The 26,331-nt window shown below is 43.0% G+C and overlaps 1 protein-coding gene across 1 annotated transcript in view; it reads right to left on the bottom strand.

Annotated features, from left to right (window-relative positions):
• Window positions 1-25,687, bottom strand: part of cps1 (carbamoyl-phosphate synthase 1, mitochondrial) — a 144,038-nt gene extending 118,351 nt beyond the window's left edge. Inside the window, exon 1 of the mRNA XM_078403776.1 lies at window positions 25,432-25,687. Coding sequence (XP_078259902.1) covers window positions 25,432-25,557 — 126 coding nt within the window. The 5' untranslated portion in view covers window positions 25,558-25,687. The remainder of the gene's footprint in view (window positions 1-25,431) is intronic.
• Between the last annotated feature and the right edge of the window lie 644 nt (window positions 25,688-26,331).

The following is a 26,331-nucleotide window of genomic DNA, read 5'->3' as shown; positions in this document are numbered from 1 at the left end:
TGCTCATTACTCTCAGAACATAGGCCTCTTAGAACTTAGAATATAGAGCAGTATAGCACAGAAGCAGGCCCTTCAGTGCACAATATCAATGCCGACCTGGATGTCAAGAGAAAATCTAATCTGCCTACACATAATCTATATCCCTCAAAATCGTGTATTTCCATGTGCCTATCCAATGGCTTCTTGAACACCACTATCGCATCTGTCAGCACCACTACCATCGTTAGCATGTTACAGAGCACAAACACTCTGTTTAAAAAAAAGTTGCCCCGCACATCTCCTTTAAATTTGCTCCTTTCGCCTTAAAGCTAGTCATACAGCATGGAATCAGGTCCTTCAGCCTAACTTGCCCACGCCGACCAACATGCCCCATCCACACTAGTCCCACCTGTCTGTTTTTGGCCCATTTCACTCTAAACTTATCCAATCTATGTACCTGTCTAAATGTTTCTTAAATGGTGCTATAATACCTGCCTCAACTACCTCTTCCAGCAGCTTGTTGCATGCACCCACTACCCTTTGTGTAAAATAATTACCCCTTGGGTTCCCATTTAATCTTTCCCCCCTCCAAATGTTACAATATACTTTCACCAAACAGTGCTATTTATCTTAAGCAACGCCTTTGGGAAGTGCATTCCAGAATATTATAAAACATTGCAAAAATAACCTACATTACCTGAGGATCTGGTTACCCAACTATTCACCATGCAAATTTCTTCTTATATACCCTGATATCATATCATATATATATACAGCCGGAAACAGGCCTTTTCGGCCCTCCAAGTCCGTGCCGCCCAGTGATCCCCGTACATTAACACTATCCTACACCCACTAGGGACAATTTTTACATTTTACCCAGCCAATTAACCTACATACCTGTACGTCTTTGGAGTGTGGGAGGAAACCGAAGATCTCGGAGAAAACCCACGCAGGTCACGGGGAGAACGTACAAACTCCTTACAGTGCAGCACCCGTAATCAGGATCGACCCTGAGTCTCCGGCGCTGCATTCGCTGTAAAGCAGCAACTCTACCGCTGCGCTACCGTGCCGCCTAACAATATCATAAATCAACACTCAGTGGATGATTATGCTGATGTTGTAGTTTTTCATACTTGGTTTCATTCCCTCATAAAATGTATAATTAGAAGCGCCAATATTAATTTGCTGCTTGGCAAGTTCCACAAACAGTGCTATAATAAGCAGATATTCTGTCTTTGTGACAGTGGTTCGCGCTATATATTGTCAGGTAATAGCCATTCAACATTTCATCCAAAAGACAGTATTTTAAAAAACTACAGCACTCCTGCATTACAAATAACACTAATACAATGAGCCTCAAGCTTTTTAAAAAATAAAACTTGGAACTTGAGAGTTATTTCAAAGAGCAGTTAATAAGTGGACAACAGGAGCACACATATCAGGCTGTTGTTCATCAGTATAGTGAAATTCGAATTACCATACAGCCATACTAAAAAAAAAGCAATAAGACACTGAGGATCATGGGGAATCCGCTGTGGTGGATGTTTATGTTAACTTTTATGTAGTTGTGTGTCTTGTTGTTTTTATTTAGTATGGCTGTATGGTAATTTGAATTTCACTGTACCTTACTTGGTACATGTGACAATAAACTGATCTTGAAACCTTGATGTAATTACAAAGAAAGCTCACCATGCATCTACTTCCTTGAAAGTGGAGGAGAACTATCATGTCAATAAACACCTTCCTGAACTTCTGAAAGCACATTGCATCGCTGCCAGATTCAGTAGTTCGAATGGCCAAGAACAAACAAGGCTGCAGAAAAGTGGTGAACCTTTCACTGGTCCTTCGTGGGTGTTGACCTCCTGAAGGGATCTGCAGGAAGCACTGCCTCAAGAAGGCAGTTATTATCAAAGACTTGCATCACTCTAGCCATGCTCTCATCTCACTGCTATGATCGGAAAGGTGGTACAAGAGCCTGAGAACCGTTGCTTCCAGGTTTAAGAACAGCTTCTTCCTAGCAACCATCTTGAACCATCCTGCACAGCCCTACCTCAGCATCAAAATACAATGGGCTTTGTACTATCGAGTTTGCACTGCGTTGCCTTTCACTATTATGGTCTGGTTTACGTAAAATAACTGATAATTAATTGCATATTTATTTGTTGTGCTGTTGCATCTAGTATGCCTATACAGCTGCAATGAGAATTTCATTGTCCAGCTCCCAGTGCTTATGACAATCAAACACTGTTGACTCTTCGAAGGTATTTATTCACAAAATGCTGGAGTAACTCAGCAGGTCAGGCAGCATCTCAGGAGAGAAGGAATGGGTGGCGTTTCGGGTCGAGTCCCTTCTTCTGACTATTCACTCTCTTGAAACCATGTTAATCGATTTGGGTTCACGTGGACCAGGCTGAGCAAGAAAGACAGATTTCCTTCCCCAAAAGGCAAACTAAAATGGTTTTTATGAGAACCTCTGGTGTTCCAGTGTTTAAATCCCATATTTAATTTCTTGCATTTATGCCTGCTGGAGGCCATAGGGTGATTCAAGGTACAGGACACCAAATATTGGTACTCAACAACTACAGCAGCATACGCACATGGGTGTGGATTTTGCTCAAGTAAATAGCACTGAATGCAAGAGCAGACGAACAGGAGGGACCCATTTGAATTTACAAAACATAAAACTATTCCATAAAGGGAAGCATCGTTCCTTCATCGTTCAGAAGGAAGATGGCTGATCCTCCACCTCAATGCCACTTTTCCACACCAATTTCATATCACTATATTACAACTCAGAACACATCGAATAGTGCAGTCTGGAAACAAGCCCTTTGATACAAAGTGTTTGTGCCGAACATAAGCTGATCTTAACTGCCCCCAAATGATCCATGTTCCTCTATTCCCTGCACTTCCACGAGCCCATCTAAAAGCCTCTTAAACGTCACTGTAGTATCTGCCTCCACCATCACCACTGGCAATGCGTTCAAGATCCCCACCACCCTCCAAAGTGAAAAACTTGCCTCGCACATCTACATTAAACCTTCCCCCTCTCGCCAGATGCCTGCTGGTGTTGGGCATGTCCACACTGGGTAAAAGGTTCTTACTGTCTATCCTATCTATACCTCTCATAATTTTATATACTTCTATCAAGTCTCCCCTCAACCTCAGACACTCCAGAGAAAACAATCCAAGTCTATCTAACCTCTCCCTGAGGGTGAAACTCCCTAATCCAGGCAGCGTTTTGGTAAACTGCCTCTGCACCCTCTCTAAAGCATCCACATTTTCCTGTCATGGAATGACCAGAACCACACGCAATACGCCAAAGTCCTATGGGTTACATTCATATTTTAATATCCCAGTTCAGCACTCACACATTCAGTTACCTGATGAATAGCAGAGGCAATGAGTCATGCCTCCTCAACAAAATCTTAAGTACACAGATGTACAAGACCAATCCCTCCACTACCCTGGAAAAAAAGGAGACTTCTGAATTAGTCGGTGTCAGGAAATTAGAAGTGCCAGAGAGAACTAGCACCAAGGATGCCACTTAGAAGTCACTCTCCTCAACCAGAAATTGAAGAGCACACAATATCTGTGACCAAGGCCAATGACTGCAACTAAAAATGAGAAGAGAATGTCCACTCAGGTGCTACAAGCTGATCAACTTCAAATGACTCATATTTTTAACCACTCAATATTTTTCAGAATGTGCTCAATTATACGGCAACTCAAAACTCCTAAATACCAAAGTTTTCTAACCTTGCTATAACTTGCAGTGTCTGATTAAATGTCTCTCAGCCAGTGATTGCATTGAACTCCAGCACCACCTCTGGCAGCATGTTCCCGATATCAACCACGTGATGTTAAAAAAACGTACCCCTTAAAACTCCTCTTATCTTAAAGAGAGACAAAGTGTAGATTTGGTAATCATTTTGCTGAACACTTACGCTCAGTCCGCCTTGGCCTACACGATCTCCCAGTTGCCAAACATTACAACTCCCCTTCCACTTCCCATAGTGACCTTTCTGGCCTGGGCCTCCTCCACTGTCAGAGTGAGGCCACATCTAAATTGGAGGAACGGTACCTCCTATTTCTCATATATACCTGGAACATTAAGCTGCCATTCCTGCCCTTTTCTCAGCCATCTTTCTATTAAGGATATAAAAATGTCAGTGTCCTGATCCAATTCATGGCCTCGGATCCAAGCTCCGATTCAGTTCTCTTCAATCATCCACATGGTTTCCTCATATATGCACACACACCACTCACAACCACACAACACACAACACACAGTCTTTCTAAATAACCCCCTCTATCAAAGAATCACTTTAGCACAATGAAATGCCACAGCCCTAACTTCGTGTGAATCTTCCATTGTTTTGTTACTAAAACAGGTCCTGAATAAAATCTTCAAACTTGAATCCAGCTTCTTTGAACTTATTCATGATATTGAATCATTGCAATAAGATAAGGTATCACGTTTGCAAGGATAAAGCCATCAGGGTTCAGCACATTGACCTTGAAATATTCTTTAATATTGGCACTTTACTCAAATAAGCAAAATCACTAAGAATTCAAAGTCTGAAGTTGTGCATTGAAGCAAAGTTAGTGGACAAATTGCCCCATGTGCTCAAAACTTTTCATCTTTTCATGCTAACAGTAAATGCATGAAAATATCCCAAACTTTAACAAATGTTCTCCCTCTAAACAGCATCTTTGTTTTGTTTGATCACTGAAACTGAAGTCCTATCAATTCTTTTGTGTACATTTTTCTTTCCAAATCCGTGTAGGTCACCCATGCTTTTGCTATCAGTTGACATTGCCGCAACCTTATTTTTTTAATTCTATGTTTATTCATATTATCTCAGCTACAGTGTGTTCTGTCTCTCCTTGAAGTTCAGCAAAATCCACAAGGTTAGTTTGCACACATGAACTGCCTTCACAAGTGTTGAAATAACAAATGAAAAGAGGATACAAACTTACACATTCGTCATTCCATGCTTCAATGAGTCATATTCCCTAAATGGCAACCTTTTAGATTCTCAATTCTTCATTGTCCCAGAATAATATCACCAGCAACAACTGCGTCAATTGTCACACGCACACTCAGACAAAAACATCAAATTCCTGGATGTGCACATCTCTGAAGATCTGTCCTGGACCCAGCACATTGATGCAATCATAAAGAAAGCCCATCAACTTTCTTAGAAGATTGAGGAAATTTGGTATGTCGATAAATACTCTCTTGAACTTCTATAGATTTAGAGTCGAGGGCGTATTGACTGGTTGCATCATGCCATGGTTCAGCAAAAGGAAAGAAGTTTACAAAAAATGTAGTGAATTTTGCCCAGACCATGGGTATTGACCTCCATACCACAGAAGAGATCTACAAATTGTGCTGCCCCAAAAAGGCAGCCAACATTGTCAGATACCCACACCACCCACAGACCCACACCACCCAGGCCACACTCTCATTTCACTCCTGCCATTGAAAACTGTAACTGCCTAGGTTCAGGAGCAGCTTCTTCCATACAATCATCAGGCTATTAAACACAATAACCTCCAAATAAGCTCTGCACTACAAAAGCTTGGGGGGCATTGTTTTTGTCTTTGAACTACATATGCTGCAAGCAAGAATTTCATTGTTCTGTTTTGGGACACGAGACAATAAAACACTCTTGACACAAGAACTTCTCAGGAGATTCGTACGGCGCAGAAACAGGCCCGTCGGCCCAACCTGTCGATGCCAACCAAGATGCTCCATCTAAGATGGTCCCACTTGCCCACGTTTGGCCCATATCACTCTAAACCTCTGCAATCCATGCACCAGGGAACATGGGATAACTTGGGGTAAGTGATTCTTTTTATATTTGATTTCTATTGATCGGAAACTGTGAACCATCCGAGAGTACAATATGCATAGAATTCATCACCAAATGTCAATCCTCTAATGTCGCCACTATAAGGAAACACAAATTTGTAAAACATGATTTTCCCCAAGTCTTTCCAAATGTGGGTAGATCCGGCCTCTCAGAATCCCTTCCTGCAACTTTCCCCACCACTGGCAAGGTTTACCGGCCTGTAGTTCCCTGGTTTGTCCATGTAACCTCTTTTAAATAAAGACACAACATTTGACACCCTTCAGTCTTCCTCACCAATGACTAATGAAAATACAACAAAAGAAAATCACTGCCAGGATCCCAACAATCTGTCCCTTACCTCCCACAACTGTTACGCAGACCAGGGATTTAACCGCCTGCTTCAAGACTGCCAACACCTCTTTTGTAATTTTGAGATTTTTCATGATATCATTGTTCTCTTTCCTGAATACACTAGCTTCAGGGGGGGATCTTCATATCATATCATATCATATCATATATATACAGCCGGAAACAGGCCTTTTCGGCCCACCAAGTCCGTGCCGCCCAGCGATCCCCGTACATCAACACTATCCTACACCCACTAGGGACAATTTTTACATTTACCCAGCCAATTAACCTACATATTATTGAAACATATAAGATAATTAGGGGATTGGACACATTAGAGGCAGGAAACATGTTCCCAATGTTGGGGGAGTCCAGAACAAGGGGCCACAGTTTAAGAATAAGGGGTAGGCCATTTAGAACGGAGATGAGGAAGAACTTTTTCAGTCAGAGAGTGGTGAAGGTGTGGAATTCTCTGCCTCAGAAGGCAGTGGAGGCCAGTTCGTTGGATGCTTTCAAGAGAGAGCTGGATAGAGCTCTTAAGGATAGCGGAGTGAGGGGGTATGGGGAGAAGGCAGGAACGGGGTACTGATTGAGAGTGATCAGCCATGATCGCATTGAATGGCGGTGCTGGCTCGAAGGGCTGAATGGCCTACTCCTGCACCTATTGTCTATTGTCCTTCTTCATGTAAATACAGTTGGGAAGTATTCATTCGACACCTCACCCGTTTCCCGTGGTTCCACACATAGCCAACCCCACATTCTTTCTGTGGTTGCCTATTGCTCTTAATATACATAGCATAGTGGAAGTTTTGTTGCCTCCATCACAGTGAGGGGGTGTTTGGAGTCACTGTGATGGACATTTGTGTTGGGGTTATGTGTCTTGTGTTCTTTTTTTTCTTTCTATGACTGCTATGTAGTTTCGTTCGGTACTTCGGTACCGAACGACAAATAAAGCTCTGTTATACCTGTTATACCTGTTATACCTGTTATATGTTAGGATCCTCCTTTACCTTGTCTGCCAGGGAGGGATGGGAGAAAGCTGGAAAGGAGGAGGGGCAGAAATGGGTCTGATGGGGCACAGGGGTGTGGGGAAGGGGGATTTAGGTAGATTAAATCTGATCAAATACAGGTTGTAAGCTATCCAAGTGAAATACGAGCTAATGTTCCTCCAGTTTGTGTGGGGTCTCGCTCTGGCCAATCTTTGCAAGTCCCTGTCTTTACTGTTAATAATATACAGGTACTCCCTTCATTATCAATGAGCCGACGTACGAAAATCCAACGCTATGCAAACCTCCAATACAATTTTAAAAGCATATTTCAAGCTAATAATAATGATGTGGTTGGAATAAAATGGTTTGGAGTGTTCATTAATGACTGGGTAAAGTTTATATTACATTCATTTAATTATGGGTAGTGTTATTGCTCATTGAACAAGTGCCCTAACAGGTCAAAATAAGAGAACAAGACGAGACTCGTTAACCACACTCAGCTTGGGAACTGCACACTGACAACTGGAGAAACAAACAACTGAGGATTCTAGTTAATACACAAAAGTACAAAGTGCTGGAGTAACTTGTCTCCGGAGAACATGGATAGCTGACGTTTCAGGACAGGACCCTTGTTGAGATTGATTGTAGAGGGGTGGGAGAGGAAAGCTGGAGGAGGGGAGAAGCAGGGAATAGCATGGTAGGTGGTAGGTCGACACAGGCAAGGGGGAGTTTTTAACAGGCAGACAATTGTAATAAAGCGGAGATAAGAAGCCAAGGTGCGAGACAGGTTTGAAGAATTGTGAAGAAAGTAGCGGGGGGGGGGGGGGGGGGGGGGGGGGTTAATAGCTAGAGGCTACCTAAAAGTGGAGAATTCATCATCCATACCTTTGGGTTGTAAACTACGCAAGCGAAGTACGAGGTATTATTCCTCCAGTTTGCATGTGGTCTCACTCTGGCAATGGACACCCAGAACTGAAGGCTCAGCATGGGAATGGGAAGGTGAGTTAAAAAGGTAAGCAACCTTGAGATCTGGCAGGCCTTGGCAGAACGAGCTCAAGTGTTCAGTGAACCAGTAGCTGAGTCTATGTTTGGTCTCGCCAATGTACTCAAGGCCACATTGGAAAATTGGAGCAATTGTGGAGATGAAAATGTTTGGTTTGACTCATCTTTTTGCCTAAATTAGTAGCTATTGAGTGAACATCATAGTTGGGCTTGCTAAACTACTGGTTGACAGTAATCTCTCATTCTCCTATTCTACTTTTGACAAGGAATATTTATGTCCGATACATCCTCACATTTTTTAGCCCAATTTAGTTGATAATTACCCAATATCATGAAAATACTGGCTCAGAAACACCAAAACATCTGTTTTGTGCATCCTCCCAGTGCACTATATTATTTTGGACAGCCTCACCCTGAAGCTAGGGATGGGATGGGATTGTACTGCTATTTCACTAGCAGATGTAGTATTTGTACATTTGTTTAAATCAAAATATTATTTACCAGGAACATGGCAAGGGAGGTCTTACCTAGGAAGGCAGAGGATCAACAAACCTATTTGCATCAATGGGACAATGGTGGAGAGAATCAACTCTTCAAATTCCTATGGTGGATATCTTTGAAGATCTGTCCTGGACCCAGCATTGATGCAATCAAAAAGAAAGCCTATCAACGCCCGTTTGTTTCTGCTTGTCAATGAATACTCTCTTGAACGTCTACAGGTGTACTTCAGGAGCAAGCATATTGGCTGTTTTATTTGAATACACTGAACTTTTTATAATTTATTATGGTGTTTACCAACTACTGTGTTTACATATCTATTGTGCTGCTGCCAGCAAGAATTTCATTGTTCCATTTTGGGACAAATGATAATAAAACACTCTAGATAATCCATCCAGGGATGTACACTAAGATGATCATGCATTCCTACTTTCTTAAAACAGGCCCAGGATAATATACACACGCATACCCAATGAAGAGTCTCGAGCTGAAATATCACCTTTCTCTCCATAGGGTTGCCTGGCCTGTCAAGTTTCTCCATCAATGTTTTTTTTTTGCCTAATATTCCAGCATCTGCAGTCTCTTATGCCCCATGTTGTAATTGTTGAGGGTCTGAAGACTGGTAACTGGAAGAATACAACTTCATAATTTATACTTTGCCGGCTGAATGCCTGGACTCTCAAGTACAAATGAAAGGAGAAGCAAGGCAGATGAGCATAGAACCAGTTAGTCCAGCCAGATATCTCAAACAATGCCATTTTTCAAAGTCCAATACCCCAACAGTGGTGGCAGAAGCCTGAACATTGCTACTGTATTTATAAATGGTACACAGATTACCAATAGACTGGCATCACATCAGCCGTAATTATAGAAATCGTGTATCTATTGTAAAATTGTTAGAACATAGGATACCAAAATATGCCACATTAAACTGTGCAACTTGCATTCATCCTGGATACACTGCTGTATTCCAAACAAGGGTCTTCTTGACTGCAGTTTTCGCCAAGCACACAAGACCCTTCAGGACTGCTGCATATTCAAGGACTATGTAAAGTGAAGTTTAGAAGAATGAGGGGGATTTCATCAGAACGTCCCGTATAAAGAAAGGCCTAGACAGAGTGGACGTGGAAAGGATGTTTCCCTTAATGGGAGAGTCTAGAGAGAACACAACCTCGGAATAAAAGTACGCAGCTTCAGAATGGAGATGAAGAATTTAATTAGTCAGTGCGTGGTGAATCTGTGGAATTCATTGCCACAGACAGATGTGGAGAGCAAGTCATTGAATATTTTTAAAGCAGAGATTGATAGATTCTTGATTAGTAAACTTGTCAAAGGTTATCGGGAGAATGCAGGAGAATAGGGTTGAGAGAGAAAAATAGATCAGCCATGATTGAATGGCAGAGTAGACTCGATTGGCTGAATGGCCCAATTCTGCTCCTCTGCGTTATGGTCCAACTCTGTGGCTAATCTAGATGAATATATTTCAGTCACAGACATCATCATCTAGTGTGTAGAGGACTGCGTACCAAAGAAGTTGATGCGCGCATTTTGCAACTGGAAACCATGGATGAACCCAAAGGACCACTCCCAGGTTAAGGATGCCAAGAGAGAATGCCAGACCAAGCTGGATTCTTGAGGCAACAACAAGGACATCCATAGACTGTGGCAAGGCTTGTATGTTATAAAGGGTTACAAAGTGATGTCAAGCCATCACTGCTAGCAATATCGGTTCCCTCCCTCATGAGCTCAATGCATTCTACATCTGCATGGAACAGAGGTCGATGGAAGAACGTCATCCGCCCCATCAGCCTCGCTTGTACCTGTACTAATGGCTACTCGGGCAAACCGAAGATTGGCCTTCCTGAGAGGGAATCTGCAGAAAGCAACTGGCCCAGATGGAGTTCCCAGCCATGTCCTCAGGAACTGTGTGAACCAGTTGGCAGTGGTATTCACAGACATCTTTAACCTCCCAACACTCCTTCCCGAGGTCCCCACTTGCTTTAAGGCGACTATCATCACAGTGCCAAAGAACAGTAAAGGAGTATGCGTAAATGACTACCATCCATTGGTTCTGACACCCACCTTCATGAAGTGCTTTTAGAGACTGGTAATCGTCCATATAAACTCCAGTCTCCGAGACAGCCATAAACCACTGCAGTTTGCCTACTGTTACAACAGCTCCACAGCTAGGCCATCTCCCTGGCCCTGAACAACAAGGACATCTACACTACATTCCTCTTTGTAAATCTGCCTTCAGCACCATAACCCCTTCCAAACATATCTCCAAACTCCTGAACCAAGGAGTCAGTACCTCCCTCTGCCACTGGATCCTCGACTTTCTGATCCATAGTGCACACTCAGTGTGGATAGGGGACAACGCATCCACCATAGTAATTCTCAATACTGGTGCCCCGCAAGGATGCGTTCTCAGTCCCCTACTATACTCCCTACATACCCATGACTATGCGTGTTCAGGGAGGATAGTAGTCCAAATTCTGCTCCAAATCCATCTAAATGTTTATAGATGATGCCACTATGGTGGGTCACATCACAAATAATATCAAGATGGAATACAGGAAGGAGACAGAGAGAGCTTAGTAGCATGCTGTCAGGACAACAACCTCTCTCTCAATATGAGCAAGATGAAGAGACTAGTGACCAACTGCAGGAAGCATGGTGGAGTACATGCCCCAATCTGCATCAATGATGCCAAAATGGAAATCATTGAGTGTATCAAGTTCCTTGGTATAAATATTGCCAATGATTTATCATGAACCAACCTGATTTAACTGACCGCAAAGAAAACACACCAATGCCTCTAATTCTGTATGCACAACTCTTACAAACTTCTATAAATGCTCCGCAGAATGCTTACTGTCGGGTTGCATCACAGCTTGGTTTGGGAACAACCGGGACAATATAAAACCTGAACTTGTGCACATTTAGTCTGCATCCTTTATAACACTGCTTAAAATTGTGCTAGACTGTTTAGTCACATGTCAAGAAATCTCACCATTCAACCCAGTGACATATCTTATACAATACAATTCATAGAGAGCAACAAGAGAATTTACCATAGAGAGCAACAAGAGAATTTGGGCACTAACAAAGTTGATGGAGACAAATAGGTTGCCCCTTTTGAAAGGAAACAGTACAAATTGAATTGTTTTGTTTAATTTATTCACCACAGGCAGGCATTATTGGCAATGCCAACTTTTACCGCCCATTCTCAATTGCCCCTAAACTAAGATGGTAATTGAAAGCCAATCACATCAGTGATGGGTCTGAAATCACATAGAGGGGACAATACTGGATTAGGTGTTTATTTCCCTCCCCACCACCCCAAAATGAAGTAGATAGTGGAGTTCCAAGGTTACATTGCCATGACAAGTGTTTAGTCACTGAAACAGCACGGAAAAAGGCTTTTCTGCCTCTGTACCAAAACTAATTACGCTAATCCTTTATTAATCCCAATTTTCCTTCTGCCCACATTCTCATCAACTCCCCCCAGCATCAATTCCCTAACTGCAGTGAACGGACTTAGAGTATACTCTCTGGATCAATGGTCCAGGTTTCTGACTAATAGTAGAGTTCAGTACTCCTTCAAATTTTAAAAGGCCAATCTGAACTAGAAAGAAAGAGACAACACAAGTGGGTTTCAAGATTTCAAGATCAATTTATTGTCACATGTACCAATTAAGGTACAGTGAAATTTGAGTTACCATACAGCCATACCAAGTGAAAAGCAACAAGACACACAGCTACATAAAATAAAATATATCATGAACATCCACCACAGCAAATTCCACATTCCTCACTGTGATGGAAGGTAATAAAGTTCAATCATCTTCCTCTGTTCTCCCGCAGTTGGGTCTGTTAAACCATCCGCAGTCGGGGCCCCTGATCAAAGCCCCGCAGCTGACAGTCCGAAGCTCTCACGTCAGGATGATCAAAACTCCGGCATCAGGACAGTTGAAACTCTCCGCAGCATGGAGCTCACGAGTCGGCCTCTTCTTACCAGAGACCACGGGCTTCACGATGTTAAAGTCCATAGGCCTCGCAATTGGAGCTGTCCAGTCAATCCCCGGCAAAGGGATCGCAAGCTCCGCGATGTTAAAGTCCACGCCACGCCCGTGGCATGAAGCGCCGGGCCAGTCTCCAGGAAAGGCCGCCAACTCCTCGATGTTAGGCCGCAGTGGGGAAAACGCATCTCCGCCAAGGTAAGAGATTGAAAAAAGGTTTCCCCCGACACCACCCCCCTCCCCACATTCTAACATGAACAAACAGGTTGGACAAGTCAACCATTTCTGTCCTCAGGAATAGAAATAGGTGAAATAGGAGGGACAGTAAACACAATTGAAAGAATTATTTCCAACATACAATTATGGTTTAAGCTCTCAATGGATGCTTATCCAGCAGGATATCTGTAACATGGACAGTGTGCATAATACAGGTAGTATAGTGGGAGAAATGAGAGCACACCAGGATGGGGTACAGAAAAGATGGGGGTGGACAAAGAAGCAGTGATGTTATCTAAAATTGGAAAGTTCAATGTTCATATGGATGGGTTGTAAACTACCCAAGCCTACCTGTGAGATATTTTCATCCAGCTTATGAATTGCCTCTCTCTGGCAATGGAGGCGGCTCAGGACCAAAAGGTTAGTATGGGAATGGGAGTTAAAACAGTTAGGAACCCGGAAGGTTGAGGAGGACTGGGCAAGTGCTTGGCGAAGCAGTCGCCTCGTCTCACTGATGCAAAAGGAGGTCACTTCAGTAGCACAGAACGCAATAGATGAGGTAACTATGCTCTCTAGTTTTATACTTGCTGCCCTGGGGGAAAAAAGCTCACCATTCACCTTAAGATTTACTATACATTAAAGGTCATCCCCTCAACCTCCTACACTCCAGAGGATGAAAACCCAAGCCTCTCCTCATAACATGCCCTGAAGTCCCAGTAATATTATCACTATTTTTTTCCGCACCCTTTCCAGCTTAATGGCATGCTTCCTTCTGCTAAGCAACCAGAATTGCACAAGTATGGTTTCATCAATTACTGGTCCAGTTGTAACATGACATCCCAACTGCCTGGACTGATGAACGCAAGCATACCAAACATGATTGCCTTTGTCACCACTGACAGGCAACCACATCGTTTTACAACATTCACCAGGGCTCTATCATTTACTCTGCGAGTCCGGCCCCGATTTAACTTACCAAAGTGCAACATAAAGCACAGAGTTCATATCCATCTGGCATCTCTTGGCCCACTTCCCCAGTTGTTCTACATTCAGTTGTAACCTTCTTCACTTTTCACAATACCACCAATGTTGGTGTCATCCAAAACCTATTTAACCATGTTAACAGAATTAACATCCAAATTGTTAATGTAGATGACAAACAACAATGGACCTACCACCAATCCCTACAGCACACCACAGGCCTCCAATCTGAATAATAACTGTCACCACCACCCTAACTCCTTCCACCAAGCCAATTTTTTATCCAATTGGCTATCTCACCCTAGATCCCATATAATCTCAACTTCCAGACCAACCTACCATACAGGTACTAATTAATCAGTCTTAATATTTTATGTATCAATTTATTACTTATGTTAAAAAGCTTAAAGTACTTTCTTCATGTTCACTCTATTAAAACTATTCTTATTGGCCATGCTCAAAACAGCCACCCACAACATCACCCTCTCCCTTTTTTTTCCCCCTAGAGAGAAGAGCCTGGCTTTAAAGGCTCCAGTAAAATACTCATTAAATCTTTTTTAAAAGTTATGTTGTAAAGTGTGAACCAATGTGTTTAGATCCTGCTGTTCTGCCATTGAAGTCTATTTTTTTCTAAAAAGGACTTAGCAGCCTACCAACATGGCCACATTGCATTTATCTACTCTGAAGTTCACTGGTACAGGTGCACCACCAATTTCCCATTGCACTTCATTCCAGAGACTTGCAGGAATGTCAGCTTTGTGGACCAACAGAGGTCATAGCTTCAGAGAAGTCTAACGATCTACCAAGGCTGCCGGAGAGCAGAGATACTAGCTGTAAAGTCAGGCTCTGAAATCGGCTCTGGGAGCGAACTGCCAGCTCCAGTCCAGAACCCTGGCTGCAGGGGTCAAATCTGACCCACTAATCGTCCATTGAAATCCCAATGAGGTAGAGATCAGCCGCCTTACCCGGCCTAGGCAACACATTTTTGGAGGTCTTCCGGGAGGGATTTCAAGTGCACTCTAGTAATTTTGCCCAGATTAAAGGAGGTGCTGGACCATCACTTGCTGGAAAATCAGTGGTGGACCTGTAATATACAGCAATTCTGAAAGTTTATTAATATGCAACTGTATTTTGCCACAGTATTCCTCTCTTAATTCTGTATGACTGTCAATCCTGGGCAGACTTCTATTCAAACACAAACTAAGCCCAAGGCTATCTAAGGTAGACACAAAATGTTGGAGTAACTCAGCGGATCAGGCAGCATCTCGGGAGAGAAGGAATGGGTAACATTTCGGGTCGAGACCCTTCAGACTGAAGAAGGGTCTCGACCCGAAACGTCATCCATTCCTTCTCTCCCGAGATGCTGCCTGACCCGCTGAGTTACTCCAGCATTTGTGTCTACCTTCGATTTTAACCAGTATCTAGTTTTTTTCCTACCCAAGGCTATCTAGTTGAGTTCACACAGGATCAGGTGCCGTATTAGCACAAAGAGTCTCCTCACTAATTACATTGCCCAACTTGTTGTTCTCCTCAAGTTGTGAAATTACATGGCAGATTTTCAACTCTGAAAAGGTGAATAGCAGACTTTATACCAATTCTTTCAGAATACTTCATCCCTTTTGCATAGCAGTGTTTCTCCTTCATTCTTTACTGCTTAGAGGCCAAAGTACTATTGATCCCGGTATTTGTCCTGAGTAAATATATTCTGACCTTGGTCACAAGTCTATTCAGCACTTTATCAAGTGACCTTTTAAAAATCCAATATATTACATCTACAACATGACCCTTATCTCCCATGTGTTGGTTCTTCAAAGAATTCAATGGATTGATCACGAGTAAGATTCCCTTTCGAAATCCTTACTGACAGCATTTTTTTAAATTACTACATGCAATTTTGAGTGAGAATTTTATTTTTCTACTGCAAGTATTGCTAATTGGTCTTTTGTTTCCTGAACCACTTTGCTGTTCCTTTTTAAAAAGATATACTTATTCCATCTATGTTTCAAAATTTTACAGTACCCAAAATTGAATGCAGTAGAGATTCAAGGCGGAGGAAACTTCTAAGTCTAGTTTTTTTTCAGCTCTGGAGATAACACAGGAATCCATTCACCCTTTAAATTTTTTAGTACTGCACTTGCATGCAGATAGAAAGGCTTTATAAATAAAGGTAATTTTAGTGATGGCATGGTGGCGCATCGGTTGAGTTTCTGCCTTACTGTGCCAGAGACCAGGGTTCAATCTCGACTACGGGTGCTGTCTGTACGGTGTTTGTACGTTCCCCTCATGACCCTGTGGGTTTTCTCCGAGATCTTCGGTTTCCTCCCACACTCCAAAGACATACAGGTTTAAGTTTGTTGGTTAACTGGCTTAGTAAAAATGTAAATTGTCCCTAGTATGTGTAGGATAGTGTTAATGAGTGGGGATCGCTCATCGTGGACCAGGTGGGCAGAAGGGCCTATTTCCGTGCTATATTTCTAAACTAAACACTACTAGGTTTGAGGCAGAAGGAAGAGAACTGAACCATTGATACTCGCACCACATTAACCAAGCACTTTCACCAACAATTATGGCTGGAACATACAACATTAATAAACTTCACTGCAATTACACTCTCAGGCTCACCTAACTACACTTCCCAAGCCCTTCACCTTTATAGGAGAGCTGGCAATCTCACCTTTAGAGCACACCCTATCTTGATGTGAAACCACGAGGAGATTCATTCAGCATCCCTGGATCTAAGACACAGAACTCCCTGCACAACTGTGTTCCCCCTACCAGGTGAAGCAAAGAGGCTACTGCGGGCCATTGTATGTTGGCTTTGCCAAAACTAAACTAAACTAAACAGTTTGGCATGATGCCTGTGAAACAACCATGGGAAACCAAAACGAAAGCTGTTCCAAACACGAATAAAGAAAATTCTTTGTGACATGGACTGAAATTATTTTCCCAATCATTTGAAAAAACGAAACTAACATTAAATCAGCATCAACAACACACTTCATCATGCATAACTTTGAAAATAATGTTGTGTTATCCTGACCATCTCTATATTAGCAATCTTATTTGACTTCCAATTAAACATTAATCACTTGCTTGCCCACAAAAGGCATGTCTAAATAAGAGAAAAATCTCAACATAAGTAAACAAAGTGATGAACTGCAACTTATTAAGATATTTTCATGATCATGGCATACATTCCTTTTCTTCTAATCAGAAAAGTATGTTTTCCCTTGTGATGCAATGAAGGTATCGATCGCTCAATCCAAGGTAAGGAGTAGGCTGAAAGGTCTGATGAATGCCATAATGAGACACAGGGGAATCAGTCAGAGACTGAAAAGGTCAGAGAAGCTGACAGAAAGAAAAAATAGAATGTGAATAAATTGACAGAAAGGTCTTTGTAGACCTATTATCATAAAAGGTTGACACAAAATGCTGGAGTAACTCAGCGGGTCAGGCAGCATCTCAGGAGAGAAGGAATGGGTGGCGTTTCGAGTCGAGACCCTTCTTCAGACTGATGTCAGGGGGGGGGGGGCGGGACAAAGATAGGATGTAGTCGGAGACAGGAAGACTAGTAGGAGAACGGGGAAAGGGAGGGGATAGAGAGGGGAAGCAGGGACTACCTGAAGTGGGAGAAGTCAATGTTCAAACCGCTGGAGTCCCCAGGTGTGCACCTCATACATTGGGGTTGAAATGAATGGTGTTGATGAGGTACTAAAGTTCTCTCTAACATAGTTATCCAAGACAATAACTGTGCAAAATTGTGGTCTGAGGAATTGCTGGGATACGACAAGATAAAGAGAGATATAGGAGATGTCGTCAGGCAAGTGACTAAGTAGGTTTGCCATCTTGTCTTAAATTGCTAAAAGTAGTGAGGGTAGAAAATGCTGATGTGATTGACCCACAGTGATTGAGTCCACTGCTCCACAGATACCAGCATGGTGCCAGGGGATTCCAAAGGTTTGTTTGAGTGAAGGATAAACCTGAAAACCATAGATAAGATACTCCAATATTGGTGATTCGGAAACCATTACATATCATGGGCTAGAAAAGGGACCACAACCCAGATAACAAGAGAGTATGATAAAAAAGCAACAAACTATAGATCCTGTAATCTGAAATCAAGAATGCCAAAAATAGTGAGCAGGTCAGGCAGCACTGAAGGAGAAACAGAGTTTATGTTTCAGGGCAATGACCTTCATCAGAACTGAAAAAAATTAGAAATTAAATGTTTCAAGGGAAGAGGGAAGGAACAAAATGGAATGTCTGCGCTAGGGTGGAAACCTTCAGGAAACTTAGGTTTCCTGCACCTAGGGTGGAAACCTATGGTACAAGTAGACAAGGAGAGATGGTGCGTGCTGAGAAAGGGTTGTGATGGCTTGTTAACTGCAGCTGATCTATCTGGAGGTGTAAATAAAGGAATAGGAATGAGAACAAAGAAAAAAGAGAATTGGAGTTCAGATGTACATAACACATACAACAATTCTGGTCACCCCATTGCAGGAAGGATGCAAAAGCTTTAGAAAGGGTGCAGAAGAGGATTACCCAAACGCTGCCTAGATTAGGGGATTTATCTAGAGGGACAGGGTGGTAGTTTTGGAGAGGGAACAGAAAGGGTTGACCAGACTAGTGCCTGGATTAGGGGGTTTTAGCTAGGAGAGATTTCACAAACTTGGATTGTTTTCTCTAGTACGCCAGAGGTTGACTACCTTATTGAAGTACATAAAATAATGAGCGGCATTCCGATAGATAGGGATATTGCGGTCAAAGTCCAAAGCTCCTTGAAAGTAAAAGCACTGTAAGGAGTTTGTACGTTCTCCCCGTGACCTGCGTGGGTTTTCTCCGAGATCTTCAGTTTCCTCCCACACTCCAAAGACGTGCAGGTATGTAGGTTAATTGGCTGGGTAAATGTAAAAATTGTCCCTAGTGGGTGTAGGATAGTGTTAATGTGCGGGGATCGCTGGGCGGCACGGACTTGGAGGGCCGAAAAGGCCTGTTTCCGGCTGTATATATATATGATACGATATGATAACCGCACAAGTAGACAGAATGGTAAAGAAAGGGTATGGTGTGCTTGTCTTCAATGGTTGGGCCATTGAGTACAAGAGTGAGGAAGTCATGTTGCAGCTTTATAGGAACTTGGCTGCATTTGGAGTTCTGGTCCAGTTCTGGTCGTCTCATTACAGGAAGAATGTGGAGCTTTGGAGAGGGTTTAAAAGTAGTTACCAGAATGCTGCTTGCATTAGAGGGCGCTAACTACCCGGAGAAGTTGGAGAAACTTGGACTGTTTTGTCTACAGTGTCAGTGGCGGAGAGTAGAGCCGAAATTATGAGATGCATAGCTAGTGTAGACGGTCAGAACCTTTTCCCCCAGAGTGCAAATGTGAAAGACAGAAGGCATAGCTTTGAAGTGAGAGGGGCCAGCGTGCACGCATGCGCACAGGCACACACGTGCGCGCGCGCGCACACACACACACACACACACACACACACACACACACACACACACACACACACACACACACACAAACACAGACCCAGAGAGTGGCGAGTGCCCGAAACGTGCACCCAGGGATGCTGAGTGAGGCAGATATGATAGTGGCATTTAAGAAGCTTTTGGAGAGGCACATGGATATGAATGGAACAGAGAGATATGGATCACATGCAGACAGGTTTAACAGCATCATGTTTGGCATGGGTAGCATGGGCCACAGGGTCTATTCCTGTGCTGTATTGTTCAATGTCCTAAAGCCAGTTCCCGGAAATACCAAGCCTTTCAGAAAATATATATTTAAAATGCTTTACTAACATTTACAATATTACCCCTCACCTGCAATCAAATTACTGGGGGTCCCTACTGTCGAGAAACTCAACTGGATCAGCCATATAAACATTGTAGCTGCAAGAACAGATCAGACACTGGGCATCTGTGGCAATTGATTCAGCTTCTGACACACCAAGGTCTTTCCATCTTCCACAAGACAGAAATTAGAAATGTATTGGCACACTACTGACTTTCCTGAATGAGTGTAGCTCCAGATATTCTCAAGGCGAAAACTATCCAAGGCAAGGCAACCCTCCTAGTGGCCATCAATCACCTGAAACATTCATTCCACCACCTGCTGCAGTGTGCATCATTCACAAAATAATTAGTTATTTGAACAGGCTACTCCATCAGTATCTCTAAAACCACGACCTCCATTGACAAAAGGAACAGGGGCAGCAGACATACAAGAACAACATCATCTTCAAGATCCTTCCAAGCAACCATCTAAATTTGGAAAAATATTGCCAGTCCTTAATCATCACTGGGTCTAAATTTTGGAACTCCCTCCCCAAGCCCAAATCCAGAACCACCTTCACCAGAAAGACTGCAACCATTCAAGGCAGTGACCAAACCCCACTGGCTCAAGGCCAATAATCAGCAACACCCAGATTCTAAAAATGATTTAAAAACAAGCATGAAGCATAGATGTATATATCTCAGGGAGTGGCAAGGCAAGTTAAAGTAACATGATCCCAGGCCTTCTCAACAGCAACTGGAATACAAAAGCAAGAATGTAATGCTGTACTTGTGTATGTGCTATACGCCTTGGTGTACTGTGCTCCATTCTAGATACTATGTTATGGCAAGAACATGAAGGCTTTGACAAATGTCCTAAAGGAAACTATGAAAATATTTCACAGGGTGTAATTACCCATAAACAAAAAGGAGTTAAAAAACAAAGGAATTGTCAACGTTTTGAGTTGAGATCCTGAATCAGGATTAGAACTGGAAAGGGAAGTCAGTATAAAGAGGAGAGGGGGAGGGGGGGGAGACAGAAACCATTAAGTGATAGGTGAACTGAGGGTCTTCTTCTTCTTCTTGCATATGGCGTGCACAGCCTAAAGTTGTAGGTCAAGGGTAAACATCCAGGCCAGGGCAGCATCAGTTGCTCGGTGGATGGCCTTGATGCCTCCAGGAAAAAGCTTCAGTGAGCAGTCATTCACGATGTGTGGGATGGTCTGGTCTGGATATCCGCAATCGCAAGCAAGGCAGTCTGTCATCCCCCACGTGCAGGTGATGGGCTGTTCTTGCATGGAGGGTGCGGATCTAATAATCTAATAGGTGAAGGATGTCCATCAGGGAATGTTGCTGACTGGCACATTCCAGACTGCAGGAGTACGTGCTGAGGGACTCGCTGAAGCTTGGTGCAAAGAACACCAAGGCTTTAGGGGGAAGACCACAGTGCAGAGCCCTTCCCTGGTGGGACATTGGGGAGCAAGGTATGGTGAAGATGTCCCTCAAACAAGGGAATGGATATTAACCCATGGGGGCACATGTGAGGGTGTTTGGTATGTATAGTTTGAGAACACGATAGAATATAACACATTAATGTCTAAACACTAAGAAGGTCAGAAGAGTTTTCTTGCACTGTTCTCGTTTGGTATATGTTCATAGGTTCTAGGTGCAGAATTAAGTCATTAGGCCCATCAAGTCTACTCCACCATTTATTCATGGCTGATCGATCTTTCCCTCTTAACCCCATTCTCCTGCCTTCTCCCCATAACCCCCGACACCCTTACTAATCAAGAATCTGTCAATCTCTGCCTTAAAAATATCTATCAACTTGACTTGGCCTCCACAGTCGTCTGTGGCAATGAATTCCACAGATTCACCGGCCTCTGACTAAAGAAATTCCTCACTTCCTTACTAAATGATCATCCTTTTAGTCTGAAGCTGGATTCCTAGACTCTCCCATTAGTAGAAATATCCTCTCCCCATGCACTCTATTTCATCTTTAAAAAATTCTGAATAAAGTTTTTTTTAGGGAAAAAATATGGACTGATATGATCAGATAGGGAGTGGAGTTGGGAGACAGATGCAGATGGGTGGTAGGTGCAAGCAAAAATAAAAGGACAAATTGAACCAAGTCAAGGGAAGGTGAAAAAGTCAGCTGCTGGAGGGTGATAAGCAGGATCACAAAGGAGACTAGAACTGAAATCTGATAAGTTAGGAAGTTGATAATGAGAACTGTTTTAACAGAGAGGTGAAGGCCAGATGGAATCAGATGGATAAGGGAGGAATAGAGGGCAAAATATGTAATAGTTCGATGGAAGCAGGAGGGAAGGGAGATGAAATGAGTGATGAAGGATTGGAGTGGGCAGAGTATGGGAAAGCAGAAGAAAATGAGATGACCTAAGATTGAACAGATGGACAGAGCAAGGAAACAAGACAGGAGGCAAGGTTTACCTGAAATTGGACAATTCAATGTTCATGCTATTAGGTTGTTGAGTAACCAAATAGAACAAAGGTGTTTCTACCTCTAGTTTATCCGAACACTGGAGAACACAGCGACAGGCAGGTTGGTGTAGGAATGAGAAGGGGAGTTGAAATAGCATGCAACCAGGAGTTGGATATAGTCTTTGTGAACAAAGTGCAGGCACTCTGGAAACTGGTCATTTGGTCCATGCTTGATCTTGCTGACGTGGAGAAGGCCACGTGGGGAGCACAATGGAAAAGACAGAATTGGATGAGATGCATGGGAATCTTTACCGCACTACTAAGGACTGTTTAGTTCCCAGGATGGTGGCGGGAGAGGAAGGGTAAGAAATAAGTGTTGCACCTACTGTGGTTGCAGAGGAAAGTGCTAGGGGTCAGGGAGAGATAAGCAGATAATGGAGTCCCTACAGAAGGCAGAAAGGAGTGGGAAGAGGATGATGTACTTAGTGGTGGGACTCATTACAGATGGCAGAAATGACAAAGGATGCAGAAGCTAATAGGGTGAAAGGCAAGGACTGGGGGGAAATACTCTCTCCGAAAATCTGTTGTTGTTTGAATAGAAATCTGATACGTGATTAAAATAAAATAAAAGAGTTGGAGTCTTACAGGCCCTTCAACCCAAATTGGCCACACCGGTCAACATGGCCCATCTACACTAGTCCCTCCTGCCTGCATTTGGCCCATATCCCTCTAAACCTGTCCTATCCATGTATCTGTTCAAATGTTTCTTAAATGTCGCGATTGTACCTGCTTCAACTACCTCATCCAGTAGCTCATTCCATATATCCATTGTGTGAAAAACTTACCACTCAGGTTCCTATTAAATCTTTCTACCTTCAACTTAAAGGTCTTCTGGTTCTTGATTCCCCAACTCTGGGCAATTATTCTGTGGATCTACCCGATCTATTCCTCTCATGATTTTGTACACTTCTATAAAGATCACCCCTCATCCTCCTGCACTCCAAGGAATAGAACATTAGCCTGCTCAACCTCTCCCTATATCTCAGGCCCTCGAATCCTGGCAACATCCTCATAAATTTCTGCACCCTTTCCAACTTGACAACATCTTTCCTATAACATAGTGCCCAAAACTGAACACAATACTCTAAATGTGGCTTCACCAATATCTTATACAACTGCAACATGACCTCCCGACTTTTATACTCAATACTCTTACTGATGAATCTTAATGAAAATAAAAATGCAGAGATTTAAAGTGATCCAAGGAGAGATAGATAACTGGATGCAAGGATGATTTCATGGTCGGAAGCAGATGGTGGTGGTGGTGGTGGAAGAAGTTTGATTTCGGATTGAAGGCACGCAATTAGTGCTGTGCCCATTGCTAATTGTCATCTATGTCCACAATTTGGACAAGAATGTACAAGGCATGATCAGTAAATTTGTAGATTCAATTAAAATAGGTGGTATTGTCGAAGGGAAGATGGTTACCAGGAATTACAGAGGGATCACAATCAGCTGGGCAAGTGGGCTGAGAAATGGCTAATGGATTTAATTTAGATAAATGCAAGTGCTACAGTTTGGGAACTCAAAGTTGGGCAGGACCTCCAGTGAACAATAGGACCTAAAGGAGTGTGTGGAGCAGATAGATAGTACTGTACTGTAGTTTCTGAAAGAGAAGTCAACGGTAGACAAAGTGGTTAAGAAGGCTTTTGGCACTTTGGTCTTCAGTCAGGGAATAGAAACATAGAAAATAGGTGCAAGAGGAGGCCATTCGGCCCTTTGAGCCAGCACCACCATTCATTGTGATCATCCGCAATCAATAACTCGAATGGAGTATAGAAGTTGGGACATTGGGTTGCAGTCGTACAAGACATTGGTGAGGCCATACTTAGAGTATTGTGTTCAGTTTTGGTCACACAACTATTGGATAGATGCCATTAAACACAAAAGAATGCAGTGAAGATTTACAGGCATGGTGCCAAGACTCGAGGGCTGAGCTACGTGGAGAGTTTGTGCCAACTAGGACTTTATTCCATGGAAAGCAGGAGGCTGAGGAGTGCTCATGTAGAGATGACAGAATCATGAGGGGAATAGATAGGGTGAAGGCAAAGAGCCTTTTTCTCAGTGTAGGAGAATCAAAAACTGGAAGGCATAGGTTTACGGTGAGAAGATAAAGACAACCGGAATAGAGGGGCAACATTTTCACTCAGAGGGTGGTGGGTGTATGGTCGAGCTGCCAGAGGAAATAGTTGAGGCAGGTACGATAACAATATTTAACAAGACATTTAGGCAGGTACATGGGTACAAAAAGTTTCAAGAGATATGGGCCAAATGCGGATAAATGGGACAAGCTTAGACAGGACATCTTGGCAGCACAGACAAGTTATGCCAAAGAGCCTGACTCTGTGCTTTATGAATCTATTATTAAGAATTAGAGGAGACAAGGTTGTTTTAAAAAATACAACACACACCACCATTTAGTGTCGCAAGAAACTATGGCACTGGAGGAGGTCAGCTGGGAATGGGAGGGGGAGTTGAAGTGCTCGGCCACCAGGAGATCAGATTGGCGAACGCGGACCGAGCGCAGATCGCTTCGCTCAACACCTGCGCTCGGTCCGGTTCAGACTGAAGAAGGGTCTCAACCCGAAACGTCACCCATTCCTTCTCTCCTGGGATGCTGCCTGACCTGCTGAGTTACTCCAGCATTTTGTGAATAAATACCTTCGATTTGTACCAGCATCTACAGTTATTTTCTTAGACATATCTCTGATGTCTCTTACAAACTTCTGCATATGCACCATAAAAAAACACATTTGTTCTGTACAAATGAAACGTGCAGCGAACCCATTGCTGGGGATCCTCACACCTCAGGCCAATGGCGCATGCGCTGCTGCCTGCCAGCCGGCCGGCCTGCCTGCCATCCATGGTGCATGCGTACAGGCGGCTCCGGGCAGCCCGGTCGGTCACCGCTCTGTACAGAGGCGGGGTTGCAAACTGAAGCCGGCTCAGCGCTGCGACCAGGCTCGGCAAATGCAATCTGTTCCAGACATTACCTCCCTTTCAGAATGGAAATACAAAGCAAAACCCGGCGGATTAAATCACCCTCTCCCCCATCTCACTCTGATGTTGTATTTCCACCCAATTGTGTATTACGTGGCTTGACTTGTCTCTCAGAGAAAAGGCGAGTTTAAAATGCAGCGAGAAAAGTCAATTCCTTTCTGATATTTACTCCCAAGTCGGCTGTGGATGAAGTAACCCCTGTGTCGACAGTAGTTATTCGCAATATTTTTTAAACTGCAAGTTAAGTATAGTTACCTTAATGCTGTACATTCTGACTCCTGATTTTTCCAAACTCCAGACTGGCCGCTGTACAGGGTTGCATGTTGTAATGCCATGCTTGATAGATTTCAACAAGTTGCCCGCTCTTAGTATCTTGCTCATTATCGGACTCTTGGGATTCAAACGATTCAATTGCGTGTGAAATTTACTTTATTGTCGTTAAAAGTTCTTTCTGCCCCGCCCCATGCAGAACTCAGCCACGGTCAGGCTGGCTCCCAATGACTGAAGTTAGGATCCGGCCTCTTTTGTACTTTTGTGTTTGGTGACCGGGTGACGTTAAAAGTTGACCAGCAGCGACCTCGTGTCTCGTTGGGTTATTTCACTTTACTTCGATCTGGGGGTTCTCCTGTCAACAGATGCAATCGTATCAGCTGCGGAGAGCACATCAATTCGTTCAGACATTCGGCACGCGTTGAGATGTCTGCAGCGTATTTCTCCTAATCAAGCAGCGCTTTTAATAGCAGGTTTACTCTACCTGTGGAGATTTCCATTGGAAATATGAAACCGTTGTTGACCTGCGAGAGCACGTAAATAAATTCATACCATATGAACACCATGAAACAAAACCGACAGCGTTATTACAAAGTCTTTCCAGAGCTCCAGAAAAGAATTAACATTAATCCGATTTTTTCTTCAGTCTGGTGCTAGAGTAAATCTGCGCAAATGCGTACACCGTAATGTTAAAAGTCGGAGAGGGGGCGTGGTGTGGTTGGTTGGGCGGCATCTTTTGAAAGTTCACTTTTATGTCCCAGAGTGATTTTTCTTATAGATTAAAATCTTACTAACTTTAGAAAAAAAATTTCCAAAGGTTTTAATTATCAGTTATTTTACTACATTTGTGACAAATCTCCAATCTTATTATATCGGTACACATTA

The sequence above is a fragment of the Rhinoraja longicauda genome, chromosome 8, assembly GCF_053455715.1.
Source record: "Rhinoraja longicauda isolate Sanriku21f chromosome 8, sRhiLon1.1, whole genome shotgun sequence".
In the NCBI taxonomy this organism is placed as follows: Eukaryota; Metazoa; Chordata; class Chondrichthyes; order Rajiformes; family Arhynchobatidae; genus Rhinoraja; species Rhinoraja longicauda.
Note: the sequence above shows the minus strand (reverse complement) of the source record. Positions and strands in the feature narration are given on the sequence as shown.